The 16,891-nt window shown below is 41.0% G+C and overlaps 1 protein-coding gene across 3 annotated transcripts in view; it reads left to right on the top strand.

Annotated features, from left to right (window-relative positions):
- The window catches only part of LOC107671785 (genetic suppressor element 1), a 200,751-nt gene extending 183,929 nt beyond the window's left edge, over positions 1-16,822 (top strand). For all 3 annotated transcript variants that reach the window (XM_016464755.1, XM_016464756.1, XM_016464757.1), the window contains exons 4-16: positions 1,684-1,850; positions 2,507-2,704; positions 4,237-4,416; positions 5,180-5,502; positions 6,650-6,983; positions 7,854-8,464; positions 8,944-9,056; positions 9,225-9,486; positions 9,725-9,838; positions 10,705-11,088; positions 14,490-14,774; positions 14,973-15,076; positions 15,450-16,822. In XM_016464755.1, coding sequence (XP_016320241.1) covers positions 1,684-1,850; positions 2,507-2,704; positions 4,237-4,416; positions 5,180-5,502; positions 6,650-6,983; positions 7,854-8,464; positions 8,944-9,056; positions 9,225-9,486; positions 9,725-9,838; positions 10,705-11,088; positions 14,490-14,774; positions 14,973-15,076; positions 15,450-15,587 — 3,213 coding nt within the window. In that variant the 3' untranslated portion in view covers positions 15,588-16,822. The remainder of the gene's footprint in view (positions 1-1,683; positions 1,851-2,506; positions 2,705-4,236; positions 4,417-5,179; positions 5,503-6,649; positions 6,984-7,853; positions 8,465-8,943; positions 9,057-9,224; positions 9,487-9,724; positions 9,839-10,704; positions 11,089-14,489; positions 14,775-14,972; positions 15,077-15,449) is intronic.
- Positions 16,823-16,891: the final 69 nt, after the last annotated feature.

Here is a 16,891-nt window from a genome sequence, read left to right as displayed (position 1 = left end):
TTGTGGTAGGCCAGTTTCAAATCGCATATTTGGCACACTGCCTTTGTCTTGTCCTCACTCAATTTAAAGTGCTCCCACACAACTGAGGTCTTCGGCATTTTTGTCTTCTCTTCCAGATGAACTGAATCATGACATTCACTCATGGGCGATTCATATTCAAGCGCAAATGAGAACCGTTTAGCGGAGGATGCCAGGTGTTCGAGAAAACAAAAAGAATATTCGAATCTCAGAATTGAAAATTGAATGCCAACCCACCGAACGAATATTCAAATAATCGAATATTCTGGTCCAGCCCTAATTTTTACATGAGAAAAAACATGAGCACAACACAGTTTAGAGCCAGAGAAATAGCCAATCTAGTCTAACCTTCATTTTGCCCAGGTAAAAATGGTTAAAGGGGTCATATGATGCGATTTCAATTTTTCCTTTCTCTTTGGAGTGTTACAAGCTCTTGGTGCATAAAGAAGATCTGTAAAGTTGCAAAGACTAAAGTCTCAAATCCAAAGAGATATTCTTTATAAAAGTTCAGAGTCAGCCACACCTACCTAAAACGGCTCGTTCGAACACGCCCCCACATATCTACCTCACTATGTTGGAAGATTTGCATAGCGCCACCCAAATGTTCACGCAAAGAAAGAAGGCGTAACTTTTATTCTCACTGTAGTATTGTTGACGCTGCAGCCATGTCGTGAAGACGCTGTGTGCTTCGTTGTGAAAGCGAAACTACTTTGTTTGGTCTTCCAAAAGAGGACGATATCCACTTCGTCATGCCTAGAGCTGATCTGTGCTGGTCGCTGAGGGAATACATCAACTTTCACCGTGGACGAAGCGGAGTCCAGCCCGGGGTCGTCACATGTGGTTGCCGCTCATTCGTCGGATCCGCCAGGCGCGCCGTTCTCGACCCCGCCGCCTCAGCTCACTCTAGCCCGGCCTCAGCGCACGCTAAGCCAGGGCTTCGGCTCACGCTAGCCCGGCCTCAGCTCACTCTAGCCCGGCCTCAGCTCATTCTAGCCCGGCCTCAGCGCGCGCTAAGCCGGGGCTTCGGCTCACGTTAGGCCGCTGTGTTTTTCGTTGTGAAAGCGAAACCTCGTTTGTAATGGATTTTCATGTTTTTTGTTTCGTCGCTCCAGCCGGGACACGGCATCAACAGTATGGTGAGGGGCGTAACATTTCCGTCTCACGCCTGAGGTATTCGGCCAATCACAACGCACTGGATAGCTGGCCAATCACAGCACACCTCGCTTTTTCAGACCGATGAGCTTTGTAAAAATCGACGCGTTTCAAAAAGGCGGGGCATAGAGGAGAAACAATAATGTACAGTATGTGGAAAATAATGTTTTTTTTTACTTTAAACCGCATAAACACATTTCATTACACCAAATACACCAAATAATGTTCTATTTAGCAGCATCATATGACCCCTTTAAAAAAATTATTATTATTATTAATTTAATCTTGTTGTTTTGTGGGGCTGGAGCATGTGAAGTATAAATGCCTCTAGAGAGCATCATCTGCAGTGGTTTGCGCCACATCAAGCATAAACAAGGTTTTACATGCTGTTGAAATTTTTAGGCACATCTGAGAAGTGCTGTACATTTTGGAGTTTGCTTGGCAAACATGGGCTGCATGTGAAGCTGTAATAGCGCACTTCTCACACAAAACGCTCCTCTCTTCTCTGTCTAGGCTGAGTCAGGTCCTCGTGGAGTCAGCCGGGACAGGTTAAGTTCAGAGGCTTCTTCTACCCAAGAGAAAGGGGGTCCCACTGTCCCGACCCACCTAATTGGAAACCCTTATGCATTTGGCTTGACGCCCGCGTCTGTGATGCAGGACTCACGCTTTCAGCCTCTTAAGTGAGTATTACTTACGAACTGTGGGAAATTGACTTCACTGCTAGGCCTTTAGTCTTTCACTGAACAATCAGCCTGGACTTGGTTTAATTGATTCAAGGAATACATTGTTCCAGTGGTAACACAGATGAACACAGTCACTCTGAAGCACAGCATGTCAGACTGTTGTAGCCTGCCTATTTAATTAAATGTGTGATTTGATAAGCCACATCGCTATTTAGATTTTAGAGATATTTTGTTATGAAATATTTTCGGTTCATTATGAAACTGTGGCGGGGCAGATTAGATGCAGGCCACCACAATCTTGGTAATTAATGGTTAGATAACTGTTTATTATTAGCTCAGGTCCAGTAAATAATTAGGAACATATTTTAATAATGTTTTATGAAAATGTTGAAATTAATATTAATTAAGATAAATAAATGCTTTATAAGTATTTTTCATTGTCAGTCCATGTTAATTAATTTTAACAAATGGAAACTTATTGTAAAGTGTTACCTTTCCACTTTGTTACAATTTTGTTCATGCTAAAAACTTTAAGGTGCGTGGAGAGGCCCTAAAACCTGCCATCCCTTTTCAGACACAACTCGTGACGTCATTCTTTTTTTTTTTTTATTGGTTATATTGCTTTAAATTCTTTTCCTCTATTTCACTGACAGCCTGCCCCGTCAGATGCCCCATACTCTGCCCCCGGCCAGTGTTCCTGAGGAATATCTGAGGGGGTTTCGTCCTTATGCCACAGCCGAGGAGCTACGCATGCCGTCTTTACCCCTGGGGCTTGATCCTGCCACTGCTGCAGCTGCTGCTGCTTACTACCATCCTGGATATCTGCCCCACCCCTCCTTCTCACACTACAGGTACACAAACATGCAACGACTAAAGTCGCGGTCACACTAGACTTTGAGCTTGCGAAATTCGTTCGGACGGTGCTGCGAAAAGGAGCGGGAGCAGGATATGACATCACGCGCCAAAATATCCCCACTAGTCATAATTCTTTTCTATTTAAGTGATTACAATCAGTCACAAGTATAGTTAATCAAGTACACACACACACACATACAAATCTCATGTAATAAAAAAATCACATAAAATTACTCGTTTCACTGTTCAAACGTGCCATCCGCTCCTGTTTCCCTTGCCACCGCAAACCAAGGTTCTCTTTTTATATGATTTTTGTAATCTTTTAAAGTTGTGTTGTATAAAGCAGGAAGATGCGACACTGCTAAAATTAGCGATTCCTCCATTTCTGTACCAAGAGGTCACTTTGTGAGGTTTTGATCTTCTATTGGTTTCACGCATTCACGTGACGCGAATTCGCAGGTCAGAGTTCACCAAACTTGAACTTTGCTACGCAGCGAAATTCGAAATATCTTTGCACGGGCTTGCGTTTCCGGTCTGTCATTCGCATGCGTATGAATGGAAGTCAATGGAACGAAAAGTCTAGTGTGTCCGCGGCTTAAACACATTTAAAACCCTGGAGATATTAGCTGAGATTTGAGATTTACTGTAAACTAAAGCAAATGAAGTGATGATTCTGTCCTTATTTACTCACTGTCAGGTTGTTTCCAATCTGTGTGACTGTCTTTCTTCCATGGAACACAACAGGAGACATTAAGCAGAATGTTCACACTGCTTATTTGCATGCACGAATATTAATGGTGATTTATTCTGTTCTGCTCCAAAAAGCACCATTATAGTAGTCTATACAACACTATAATCCTAGTTATTCACCGATAATTTGAGCATAAATGGGGACAGTATTCTGTTTTATTCTGTTTTATTCTGTTTTAGTTCTTACAGCAATGACATGGAAGATAAAGGATGATAAATATAACTATAAAGTTTTAACAATCAAGCAATAATAATCACCTAATTCTATGAGAATAAGGAAGTCCACACCACAACTATAAAATAAGGACTGATGAATGATAAAATTATTGACAGCCAATCAGATTCCACCCGGCTTTAAAGAGCTTGAGAATTTAAAGTGGCAGCATGCCACATATCTGCAGCATGATAACTGCAGCATGTGCTTATAGAACACTAATATATTTATCATTATAGTTATCTTTATAGTTACTGTTCTTGGTGTGAGTGGGGCTTAATGTATTGCACAGGAAAGACTAAAGGTGTAACATGTAATTTTTGTACCACCACATTTCCACAATGGGACCTTTCCCGAAACAATTCCCAATTCAGCCACTTGTTGCATGGCCAAACAGCCCTAAACTCAATTTGAGTCAGTATTTCTGTGTAGGGCTGGTCAGAATGCTCAGATAAACAGATCAATGTTTAGAAAGAGCCGCAGTGTTTAAATTATTTCAAGCAATCAACCTATGAATGACTTATTTATAGCTGTCTAAGTTTCTTCCTATTTTAACTCTCTTAGAATGGATGATCCATTCTGTCTCTCAGCGCTGAGGTCGCCATTCTATCCGTTGCCTGCAGGGGGTGCTCTACCTCATCTTCACCCATCTGCAGTACACATGCACCTGCCTGGGGTGCGTTACCCTGGAGACCTAAGCCACCCATCACTGTCCAGCCTACAGTCGGAGCGCTTGTCAGAGAGGTACACAACAACACCATGACACCTTGACGTAAACAATGGAAAAAATGGAAATATATATTAATGCATTACAACTTGATGAATCACTATAGCATATTATATTGTACCGCTGTCTTTTTTTGTAATGGTAATGGCCATAAACTAATTTCATGACATTATATCTAGATGTAGTACTGTAGTAACATTGCAGACTTGATAATATTTGATTATTTTTTTAAATAAATAGCATTGGAAAAAATATTTTTTGTCTTATTGTATCGCACACTCTGATTTACAGCAGACTGAACTGAGATAAAAAAAATCAAAATATGTAGTGCTGGGGAGACGGATTAATTTTAGTGAATTTGCCGTATTTAGTTTGTTCATCTAAAACAGAGTCGCTGTGCATACAACTGTGCAGAATTTTTCAGTACTATCTTGTACACAAAAAATGATTCAGTATTATTCAAATACTGATAATAATTATAATATTATAAATACACTATCGAGAACATTATAAGTATTGCTCTGACTGCATCTAATAGTTAAAAAATATTACCCATTTTAAACAGTTTTAATGCAGTTAGATGCTCTTTATTAATGGCTTGTAGTGTAACCTCGAAAGGGGAGATTGACTAGTTTAAATTTATGAGTGGCTTGTTGCTGGACAAACTTTATAAGTAGCTTCACCAACAATGACATTCACAGACAAACAAAAACACATATTTGCGCTATGTTTCTGTAGTTTGAGCTCATCAGTGTGTGTGTGTGTGTTGTGTCTTCACAGACTCCAGATGGAGGACGAGCTGCGACAGAGAGAAAGAGAACGCGAGCGCGAGAAAGAGCGGGAACGAGAGGCTGAGCGAGAAAAAGAGCGTGAGCGAGAAAGGGAGCGAGAGAAGGAGCTGGAGCGTGAGAGAGAGAGGGAGAGAGAAAGGGAGAGAGAAAGAGAAAAAGAGAGAGAGCGTGAGAGAGAGATAGAGCGACAGAAGGAGAGGTCAGCACGAGAGAAGGCTGTGGAGAGCCACTATCTGGCTGAGCTTCATGGGCTGAGAGGTCCCCCAGACGACAGAGCCAAACCTGCAGACAGAATCACTACAAACAGACCTGGTATGAACGTTGATTTCCATATGCCAAAGCAACTGAACCACAAAAACACTATGAATGCTTAGTAGCATATCTTTTGTTGTACTAGTTTCAGCAATTTTATACTCTGGTTTAAGTACACAGTGAAATGTGAATTAAATAAAATTATTAAAAATATACCATCATGATGTATGGTATAAAAAGTTAGGAGTGGAACGTTACATGTTTTTGTGAGATTCACTACACTTAGTCCCACTCCAGATAATTGTATTTTATAAGTTGCAATGTAATGTAAGTAGCAAGAAGTCTGGCTTACCTAATAGAGTGAAGTCTTTCACTTCACAGGAAGATCGAGTTGTGACATTTTGATTATGATGAGCTAAAAAAAAAGAAAAGAAACATATGCATGGATTAATCATTCAGAATAAATTCAAATGAATAGGGTGAGCTTCCATTTCATGCTGACTTCAAGTGGATATGAAGTCAGTCAGTCAAGTTAACATCATTTAGTACATGTATTTCCACCCTAATCATAATTATATAACAAACAAAACAAATGTAAACATTAAAAAAAAAATGTCCTGTCATAGCTTTTGTAGCAACATCACCACCACCTTACAGTACAATATAACCTGTGATGTCACGGGGATTGGTTGTCTTGCCATTAACATTCAATATTAATACAGTTTGTGCTTGTTAGACAAAGAAAGACAGTCAAGTTTATTTGTAAAGCCCTGGACATGACATGCGGAAGAAAAATGAAATATTTCAATAAAATTGAAATATAAGACCTTTGAGTCAGGCAAGTTAGTTGTTCACAGCAACAAGAGACTTAAACATGAAGGTCAACCAACACTGTTATACAAACAACTATGTCACAGAAACGTGGTGGCTCACTAGCTAGATTGCTAGGTAGAAATTACGAAAATATATTTGTCATATCTGTGGTTTAAACAACTTTTTTTGAATCAGATTTTAGGCAAAGTTGGTTTTATAATATATCCTGGTGCCGAACACATGCACGTTTCATTACCACTTTAACACAACAACCAATCAGTTCAAATGTGATTTTGCCTTAAGCATCACATTTCACTGCATTATATAATCTTTGTTTCACCTGTGTGACCTGTCATTCTGTGCAGCTAAACATTATGACTATAATTTCCCCCAGATAAAACCAAAGAGCCCACCCTTACAACCCCTAAACCAATCCAGCCTGGACTTCACCATTCTCTAAACTCCACCCATCACCCCGTGTCCAGCCTTGTCTCTGCCCATGGCATGTATTTGGGCCCTGGAGGGGCGGGACCTGCCAGTCTGACAGCGGCCACCATGCTGCTGCGCAATAATGAGGAAGAGCGCTGGTTGGCCCGGCAACGGAAGCTACGACAAGAGAAAGAGGACAGGCAGTACCAGGTTTCAGAGTTCCGTCAGCAGGTCCTAGAGCAGCACCTGGACCTCGGCAGACAGGGGGAAATTGCAGACCTGCATATAGAGGGACACGGGTAAGGCCATTTTCACACTGGAGGTTGTCATACAGATGTCTGCATTCCCTGCGCTTTGAACATATTTGTTGTTTAATTACAAAAATTCAGCCTACAATATACAAGAAGTCACACTTTTTTACTACAATTTTTTCTATTATATTAATTCAGTTATTGAGATGCATTAACAGATGTCATCTAGGAAAATCAGAAATGCTGGATTATGAAAAACTAAGCAGGTATGGGTGGTGATAAAATCATTATAAATCAAGACCCATTAAACACCAAGTGAAAACTTGGAATGGTTGGGGGTGGAATTCAATTGCTGAGTCCTCTTGGTCAGAGTCTAGTGTTTTTGGTTGGGGCGTCAGAGTTTGTATGAATCCAGTTGACTTCAAAGAGTGACTCACATGTTTGCATCTTCTACAATTTACAAAAGACTGATACAAATGAGTTACGTTTAGGTTGCAAAACCTTGGGACAGTAATGTGGTTTTGTGTAGGGCTGCACGATGAATCGCATGCGATATTTAATGCGCATCTTGTCAGTAAAGCCAGTTCTGTAATCAGCGGTAAATCTCCCATCATGTGCGTGCTTTCAAATGGAGCAGCATTTACTACACAGAGCTGTTGTTCACGGACAAGCTGCGCAAGTCCATGTTCATATATGATCGTGGTTTTGCACAGCTTGTAGGTGAACAACGGCTCTGTGTAGTAAATGCTGCTCCATGTGAAAGCACGCACGTGATGGAGATTTACCACTAATTACAGAACTGGCTTTTCTGACAAGATCCGCATTAAATATCGCATGCGATTTATCATGCAGCCCTAGTTTTGTTGCATTGCAAAGGTCAGAGCTAACAAAGACTGGAAAATGTATTTCCGATTTTAGACCTGTACCAAACCATCACGAGCCCAACAGCAGAGATCGTGAGAGAGACAGGGATGTCCATCTTCTCCTGGGAGCACCACCCCCTCTCATCTCCCCAAAACATCAGCACAAAGACCATGCTCCCCCACCACCAACCACGCTCTGGAACCCCGCATCGCTCATCGAGACCTCCACCGACTCTAGACGCACCTTGCACGAGCCCCAGAGTCTGGGTCACTATGATATCAGCCGGCTTCCTCTACCCCCCTCCAAATATGAGCGTCATTACACTTCTGAAATGCTGGAAGAGGGATCTCGGAAAAGGGACAGTCTGGATAAATATCCCCCCATCCAGCCCAGTGGGTTCTCTGAGTCAAACACTTTCCTAGCAGAGCTGGAAAAATCCACCCAGAGCTTCCTGAACCAGCAGAGGGCACCGCTGAGTCGGTCAAGGCCTTACGGAGAGCTGAATGCAGGCCTGAAGTCCAGCGGGTCTTTTAAAAGCCTCCAGGGGCATTCACGTCTCGCACCAGATGCCACGTTAGTGTATGATGAGCTCCTGCAACAGCACAGACGAGCTGTCAGCAAACTGGACTTGGAGGAGAAAAGACGCAGAGAAGCCAGAGAGAAAGGTAAGTAGTTAACCGGGCCAGCCAAATGCTGAAAATGTTCACGCATATATATCTGCAGAGTAATGCCAAAGTATGCTTCGGTTTTTACATGTGTGACAGAAAATGTGTAAAGTGTGTGTGACGTAAATGGCGTTGTCCACTCATACTGTATGCACAAATGCTCACAAATGCATCTTGTTTTTTTGCAATAATTAGTTTCCTCAAAGTGGAAACACTGGCCTGGGCCATTGTGTTACAGTTAATAAAGAAACAGAGGAGATTGAACATCAAAAAGAAAAGTTTCTAGTGCGACTGCCTGGATTTGTGCACATTATCAATTGGAGTATACTTTCAAAAGCTGAGTGTTTGACACTACAACTGAAGTATAATCTGGGTATAATCTGGGCTTTATTCATACCATTTTTATCCAGTGGGTCAAGCTTACATCATTTGAAGGTAATTTCTAAGAGTCGCTGAGTGATTAGTGATATCTTTTGTAGGTTATTATTATGAAGTGGATGACTCCTATGATGAGAGTGATGAGGAAGAGGTGCGAGCTCATCTCAGGAGGGTCGCAGAACAGCCGCCACTCAAACTAGACGATTCCACTGAGGTAAATCACCATAGTATCATGCAATACTACCAAAGTTATCAAATGTTTGTTATTGCAAATATTGTTTCTTTGTGTAGTTTTTTGGATCTTTGATGATTCCATCATGACTCTAATGACCTTGTCCCAGTAAAGCAGTATTTATTGAGAAAAAACCCTCTCTTCCTACAGAAGGTGGAGTTTCTGCAGATGTTTGACCTGACGACTCTGGCCCGTCGGGAAGAGATGATGGAGGTGAAGAGGATGAAGAGGAGGCGCATGCTGAGAGAGAGGAGTCCTTCCCTGCCAGCCGTTCAGAGCAAGCGGCCTACTCCTTCCCCCCTAATAACCCGCTTCACCCCAGAGGACATGAACAACAGCCCTGAACTGGAGGACAAGAAACGCTTCCTCACCATCTTCAGCCTCAACCACATCACTCAGCAGCAGAGAAGAGGTACTCATGCTGTTTATCGTGTTCATACGTAGGCTCTGTGTTTTTTATCTGGACATTTTCACACTAGAGCTTACTTCAGAGTCATATAATACAATTAGATGCAGGACTGGCAGGGGGTGGTAGAAGCCTTGATGTGAACCAAGTGTAAAGGCAGCAAACAAACAAGAATATACTTTCACAAGCTGTAACGTAAATATCTATCCGTCTCTCACTTGTTCATTTTTTCTTCCTGTTTCAGATAATGAGAGGGTTGAGGAGTTGTTGAAGGCCATAAAACAGAAGAGCATGACTCTAGACAGCATCAGACACAACCCTCACCCGCTGTGCAGGAGCCCTGCAACCCTATGCGCAGGTGTGTGTGTGCACGTGCGTTTGTCCATGCAGTGACTCGTGTTGTGTGAGTACTCACTGTGGAATAGGGATGTCCCCGAATACCATGTTCGGAAAGGAAATGACGTGTACTACGGAACCCCTAAAGGGAATAAATACGAGATGGGAGGAAAAAATATATTTCAGTGCTTTCTCTCGCAAGTATATCATTGGGTAATTATACTGTATATTAATTGCGGGCATCAGGAAGTCACTATTAAAATGCGGGGCATTGAAATTGCTTTTGAATGCGCGCTCGCTTTTTACTTCCACTTTCGAGATTCGCGATCACACATACTCTGTTTATACTACAGAGCACCAGTAATTACCACACATTTCACAAGATTAAATTTTTGTCAGTGGTGCTCAGGATCTGCAAATCATTCGCCATTGTCCTATCAGTCATCTCTCCTTACTCTGTTTATGTGGTAATTGAAATTTTATGTACTGTAATGTAACAGGCTATCGCTAGCAAGCGGCTAACCATGTCCCTTTAGTGGCTCCATAGAAAACGTTGTTCGTTGCCTTTCCGAATTTGGATTCGCTGTTTGGGCACATCCCTACTGTGGAGTGTTGTCAGTGTGTGAAAGCAGCTGACAGCTCCAGATGTTCATCATTGTCTGTTTTCTCAGCTCATTACCATAACATGTACTGAGTGTTTCACTGTGTGGATGACCCTCAGGAGATGCACAGCATCTGTGTTACACTGTCAGGGATGTACGAAACACTCCTCATGATAACTTCAGAGTCCCTTCAGTCCACATTGGTCGAGAGTCTATTTGATGTTTTGCTATGTTCATGAATATACCAACCTGCAAACATTTATTTACTTATTTATTTATTTTGCAGACCTGTCATCTCAGTCTCCAGTCCATTCTGATGAGCTGCTGAATGGACGGCCCCCCAGTCCCTCCCCCTCTGTGTCTGTGCCCCAGCCCCCAGCAGAACCCCTCTCCCACTCAGATCATCACAGATCCCTCTCAGATCCCTTGAGACTGAAAGACTCTTCCTTGCCTGCTGCATTACCTGACAAATGTCGAGCCAATGACAGCATCCCTGGCAGGAGCTCTAATCTGCTAAACAGTCTGCGACAGCCCCCGTTCAGTAAAGAGAGTTCCGTTAGTGTCAATGGAAAGACCAAACCCTGGGAGAATTTCATTGCTGAGGAGTTTGCCCAGCAGTTCCATGAATCAGTACTGCAGTCCACCCAAAAAGCCCTGCAGAAGAGTAAAGGTAATTAGCAGTTCAAAGTCTCTTTAAGATTCTGTTATTTCATTGCTTATATACTTAACTTAAAGTCGCCATGAAATTAAAGTTGTAATAGTCTTTTCTTCCCTTTTGTGACGTATATCTGTGTGAAATGACTCCTTAAAAAAAGTACAAATGTAGGGTGGGACATTTTGTCCATTGAGAATTGATTGGATTGTTCTCGTTTGCTATTGCTGTGATCTCATTTGAGTGACTAGTTGTTCTGCCATTGCTCCAGTGTATACATCATCAGAGAAGAGAAGAAATGTTGTTGCAAGAGGGAAGTTATTCTGATTAAAGATTATGAGAGCACATGTATTTGTAAAAATTAATGATGTGCATAGATTAATTATTTATAATAAATATTAGTTCCATAATAAAATAAGAACCGTCCATTTTTATTTCATGGTGACTTTACGGTCAGAGCAATGTAACAGTTGTGCTGTTGCTGGATTCGAACAAATCAATCTTCAGCTACATATGTCACAAAATGTGTTATGTGTGTATGTAAACATACACAGGAGCTATCAGATTTAACAGACTTTATAAAAAATAAACCAGATTTAAAAGTCTGAACATGCTTAATTTGCATCTAAATGAACGCAAACAGCCAGTGCTCTGCAACATACATGTCACATGTGTCTGACATACCACAACAAATTGTCTTACTCAGTATATTTATATTTTAAGATATAAATATGAAGATATGTTTACTTGAGCAGACTTTTAAAATTTACCATTGGCCATTTATTTAACCACTGCTTTAGAGAAATGTATCAAAGATTAATGAAATTAATGCTTTAATAAGGCAAAAACACCTTCCGGTGGGTTTTGAAAATTACAAGAGAATAATAAAAATAATAATAATAATAATAGAGAATAATCTCTTTTCTGGACTGGCATTTTTCAGTACAGATTAAAATGCAAAAAATATGTTAGTGTAAGCAAGTGTTTGGGAAAAAAAATTGTTTTTAACTATCTATTGTTGTTTAATAAACACCAAAGCAAATACAAAAACCTGATTGGCTATTTGAATACATGTAAATACTGTGGCTTCCTTTCTACAAACAGGTTTCAGAAACATGTTTTGTTGCACTTGCATAGGGCTGCTTTGTGTACAAGTGTAACCATGGTAACATCTGTATTTCTGCTGTTTCATAAGCGCCACCTACTGTCAGAGAGTGAATTTGCATTTTTATTCTGCCCGTCTGCTGCTTTTGTTCAGATCAATGTGAAAATCAAACTAAATTTGTACACAAGAAACACACAGTGTTGTTAAATGGAAGCTAATGTGAGCATTTGAAATGCCCAGATAACAAGTTGATAAGATGAAAACAGTGCGTCAAGTCGGACACTTTCTGCTTCCCATAATGATATTCGCACAGTGTTTGCATACTTTATCACTGATGAAGTGGATTAGAAGCAGTATTTTTCAAATACACAGACACTTCAAATGTTTTTATGAAGCAGCACAGTGTATGAAGCGTCCAACATTCCACTCTTCGTTTTTTTTGGTTAATGGGGAAGTCGTGGCCTAATGGTTAGAGAGTCGGACTCGTAACCCAAAGGTTGCGGGTTCGAGTCTCGTACCGGCAGGGATTGTAGGTGGGTGGAGTGAATGTACAGCGCTCTCTCCACCTTCAATACCACGACTGAGGTGCCCTTGAGCAAGGCACCGAACCCCCAACTGCTCCCCGGGCGCCGCAGCATAAATGGCTGCCCACTGCTCCGGGTGTGTATTCACGGTGTGTGTGTTCACTGCTGTGTGTGTGCACTTTGGATGGGTTAAATGCAGAGCACTAATTCCAAGTATGGATCACCATACTTAGCCACAAGTCACGTCACTTCAACTTTTTCACTTTTTTTTAATTGAGAGTATCATCCGGGCATTTGAAGTGCACTTTTTATTTTATGGAATTTTCAGTGTAAACACTCTAATCACACTATTTATTCTACAAAACAGCCTAGAATAGTGCATAAATACGCAAATTTGGATGCACTTAAAATAAACACTAAACACCCATGACTGTTTTCATCAGTGAATCCGGCCAATTGTGAATCATCTGTGTCATCATCAAGAGTTTGTGCAGCCGCTCTCGAGAAGCTGCTAGGGATGGGCGATACCAAACCTTTTAAATTCTATACGATAGCGTTACTTTTTGATACAATTTTAACGATACTGATACTGATTATTTCTTAAATGGGTATGTGATTCTATTTAGACAAATTGCATCTACATGACACATACTGTCCATTAATAGCAAATGTATCACAAAAGCAAATTTGAGCACAATTAAATAAAAACCAATGTACCAATAGGTATAAGAATAATATTGTATTTTACAGAAATATTGTGATTGAATAGTAATAAAAATATATATTATATATATATATATATATATATAATAAACTAAAATACCATGTATCATTGCATCATGCTGTTTATTTTTGAACAGGTGAAAAGAAGCCTCTAACCAAACTACATTTCCTTTCTGTTATTCTGTCCAGCTCTTCCATTATAATACGGAAGTATACGTGTGTGACTGTGCGTGTCTGTAAACTCCCTTCTTACAATCATGTGACACAGGCCAGCTAAATATTTAAGGGTGTTTTGGCACAAACAGTAAAAAAGTCCTTAAAACATTTGAAAGTGATGCAAAAACCCACATTATGTAATATAATTTTAATATAGATATTATTTACAGGTATCTGTACCAAATAAGTAGCTTGTGAGTACATACCTATTTGCTTGTCATCTGTCAGAAATGCTAGACACAAGACTGAAAAACTTTTCCTGAATGAATAAAATTGAAATGGCCTATGCATCACACAATGAAAATAGCTTTGTTTCAACTTCTTATGTAGGCAACATTTAAAGGGATAATATATGCAGAGACTGTTGCATAAGGTAGGGAAGGTAGTTCCATTTAAGCCAGGATTCTGTCTATGTAGGTAGTAGGCAGCAAGTCGCAGCATTCTTGCGGCTCAACTGGTAGAGCAGTCAGTGTTTCTCAACCCTGTTCCTGGAGGTACACCAACAGTACACATTATGGATGTCTCCCTTATCAGACCCATCTATTTCAGGACTCTCAGACTCTCTTAGACTCTTCCATGTCTTGGACTCTTTACTAACAAGTTGATGAGTTGAATCAGGTGTGTTTGAGCAAGAAGGGTTTGAAAATGTGTTCTGTTGTTGTGTCTCCAGGAACAAGGTTGGGAAACACTGTGGTAGATAATGGTTCGATTCCCAGAGAACATTTTGCATAAATTATAATAGGTTTGCTGAACAGAGCATTAGGTTTCATTTTAACATCTTATCATGCTCACTGTAAACAGACCTATTTTCAGAGCAGCTAATAGATCTAACACGTCTCTTCCTCTATCAGGTGGTGCCTTGGTCATGTCAGAACAGAACCATGCAGTGGATTCATCCGTGCATTATAACATTCCTGAGCTCCAGAGCACACCGGGCCGGTCCAAACCCCACCCACACCCTCCTTCTTTGCAGCCCAACGGACAGCACTGCCCCCCACACCCTTCCCGCCAGGAGCTCTCCACAGAGGAGTCTGAGGAAGAGGATGAGGAAGATGACACAGAGGAGGACGAGCCCACTACATCAAGGTGGCAGGGCATTGAAGCCATTTTTGAAGCTTATCAAGAGTATGCAGAAGGTAAGATGTGTGTTCAGGGGTTTGAGTTCCTATCAGTACTGATGCTTGATGGATATCATAGTTCTGGCCAACAGAAGAGCAGCAAATTCTTAAGTTGTGGTGTGTTGGTGTATGTGATGCCAGGGGGATTCTTGAGTGTAAGAGAAGGACCCGAGGAGTCTTACCGCTCCCTGTCTCTTTCTCTCTGTTTGACTCTAGAGCAAAGCATTGAGCGACAAGTTCTCCACAGTCAGTGCAGACGGCTGGAGGCGCATCACTATAATCTCAGTCTAACCGCTGAACAGCTGTCACACTCAATAGGGGTAAGAAACACACACAAATGCTAACATCTCTTAGAACCAATTTATACCTGATATTAAGGTGCATTTCCAATGGTCTGCCAAGACACATTACTGTTTCCATTTCAAATGTGTCTCCTATAACCACTTTTGATCACATTTTGTTGAGATTCTGTCCTTTTATTTCATCACACTCTACATCACGTTCATGGGAATGCCAAGTGCGGTGCACAAATACTGTTGAATGAACATACCCATGTAATGCAGTGTTAGATCATGACTCCACACCAGAAATATTAGATCCAGCCCTGAATGCCAGATCCTGTCAGAAAATATCTGTTTTGTCAGGTATCTGTCTGATGATGTCTCATGGGTAATGTGTGTATTTTTTCTGAAGGAGCTGATGGCTCAGAAGCAGAAGCTTGCGGCCGAGAGGGAGAACCTACAGGCAGAGCTGGAGCACTTTAAGAAGTGCCTGACGCTGCCGCAGAATCCGTGGTCTAGGGGTCACTTCAAGGGCTATCCACCCAGGTGACACTCTACGGCACCACCGTCCACCCACTCATACAACCCCCCACATCCCTTACAAACCCCCAAACCCAGACTCATGCTCAGTCGACTCCAAGAGCCTGGAGAGTGATGGTGAGGAACAGAAGATCTGGCCCACGAATTTGCCATCCACTGATCTCCCCTCCGATGCAATCCTGTGGGCAAAATCACACATGAACACAAACAAAGCCTCTGAATGCCTCCAATTTGCAGGGACAGCCATACTGCATCATAGAGAGAGTGAAATGCAGCTCGGCCCACCTGCCATCTCTTTAACATGGAGGTCACGCCTAGAAATGCACTTAAAGACAACAAAAAAATAACCTGAAGAACTATCTGGAGGTACTGTGTTATGACGGATTACTCTTTACGATCTAGGGAAGAAAAAAAAACATCAAATAAATAAAGGAAAATGTTTTATTTCAAGATTTAGAATAAAGTTTTTTAAAGATGTGCTTCAGCATTGTATTGTAAATAATTTCAAAACAACAACGAAAAAAAATAATTTTGTATGTTTTTAATTACTTAAATCATTGTTCTTTGGAAGAAAAAAGCCTGCCATTTTTTTTTCTAATATATTCATGCTTTTGGGCGTTAAGCAAAAGGTTTACTTTTGGTGTTTGCCCTGCTGCTGGTCAGAATAACCCTTTCAGGACTCATGGAGTGATGACATCACTTCCTTTTTGCCTGAACTACAGTAGCAATGGCCCCAGGACATACTGCCAACATTTTTCCTTCAAGGCCATGCATTACAGGATAACTTGAGTCCTGCATTCTGATGATATACCCACTGATATGTAGGACCCAGGACGTCTACTGTCTTTTATCATTGGCTAGTGGTCACCTGTCTCTCAAAGTTCCAGACTGCTAACACCGAGTTGTCTTTTTTGTCATGAAGCAGCATGCAGCCTCTTTTTGGATTTCTCTTTCATTTAAGTAAAGGGAGTTTGTACTAGAATGTGATATTCGGAAATCTATATCTCACCTGTGTGCACAGAGAGCTCAAGCGATGACAGTCTGTCAGGAACTGACATGCACAAAAATTAAATCCATAAATGTTGTACAATAAGAATTATAATTTGTTTGATATACAAACCATTTTTGCCATTGACAATTACTGTGCCAAAGTTTCAGAGGTGGCATGCCAAAATGTTGAAAGCAAAGCTTGATCAATTTGAAGAATTGAGTCAGTCCTGCTGAGAGTTAATTGGAAAATTGCAAACATTTTTTCCAAAAAGTAAAAAATCTGCTCTGCCCGAAGACGTTCTTGTTTGCCAAGTTTAAAAAAAA

This window comes from Sinocyclocheilus anshuiensis, unplaced genomic scaffold, assembly GCF_001515605.1.
Source record: "Sinocyclocheilus anshuiensis isolate Anshui unplaced genomic scaffold, SAMN03320099.WGS_v1.1 scaffold120, whole genome shotgun sequence".
Taxonomy (NCBI): domain Eukaryota; kingdom Metazoa; phylum Chordata; class Actinopteri; order Cypriniformes; family Cyprinidae; genus Sinocyclocheilus; species Sinocyclocheilus anshuiensis.
Note: the sequence above shows the minus strand (reverse complement) of the source record. Positions and strands in the feature narration are given on the sequence as shown.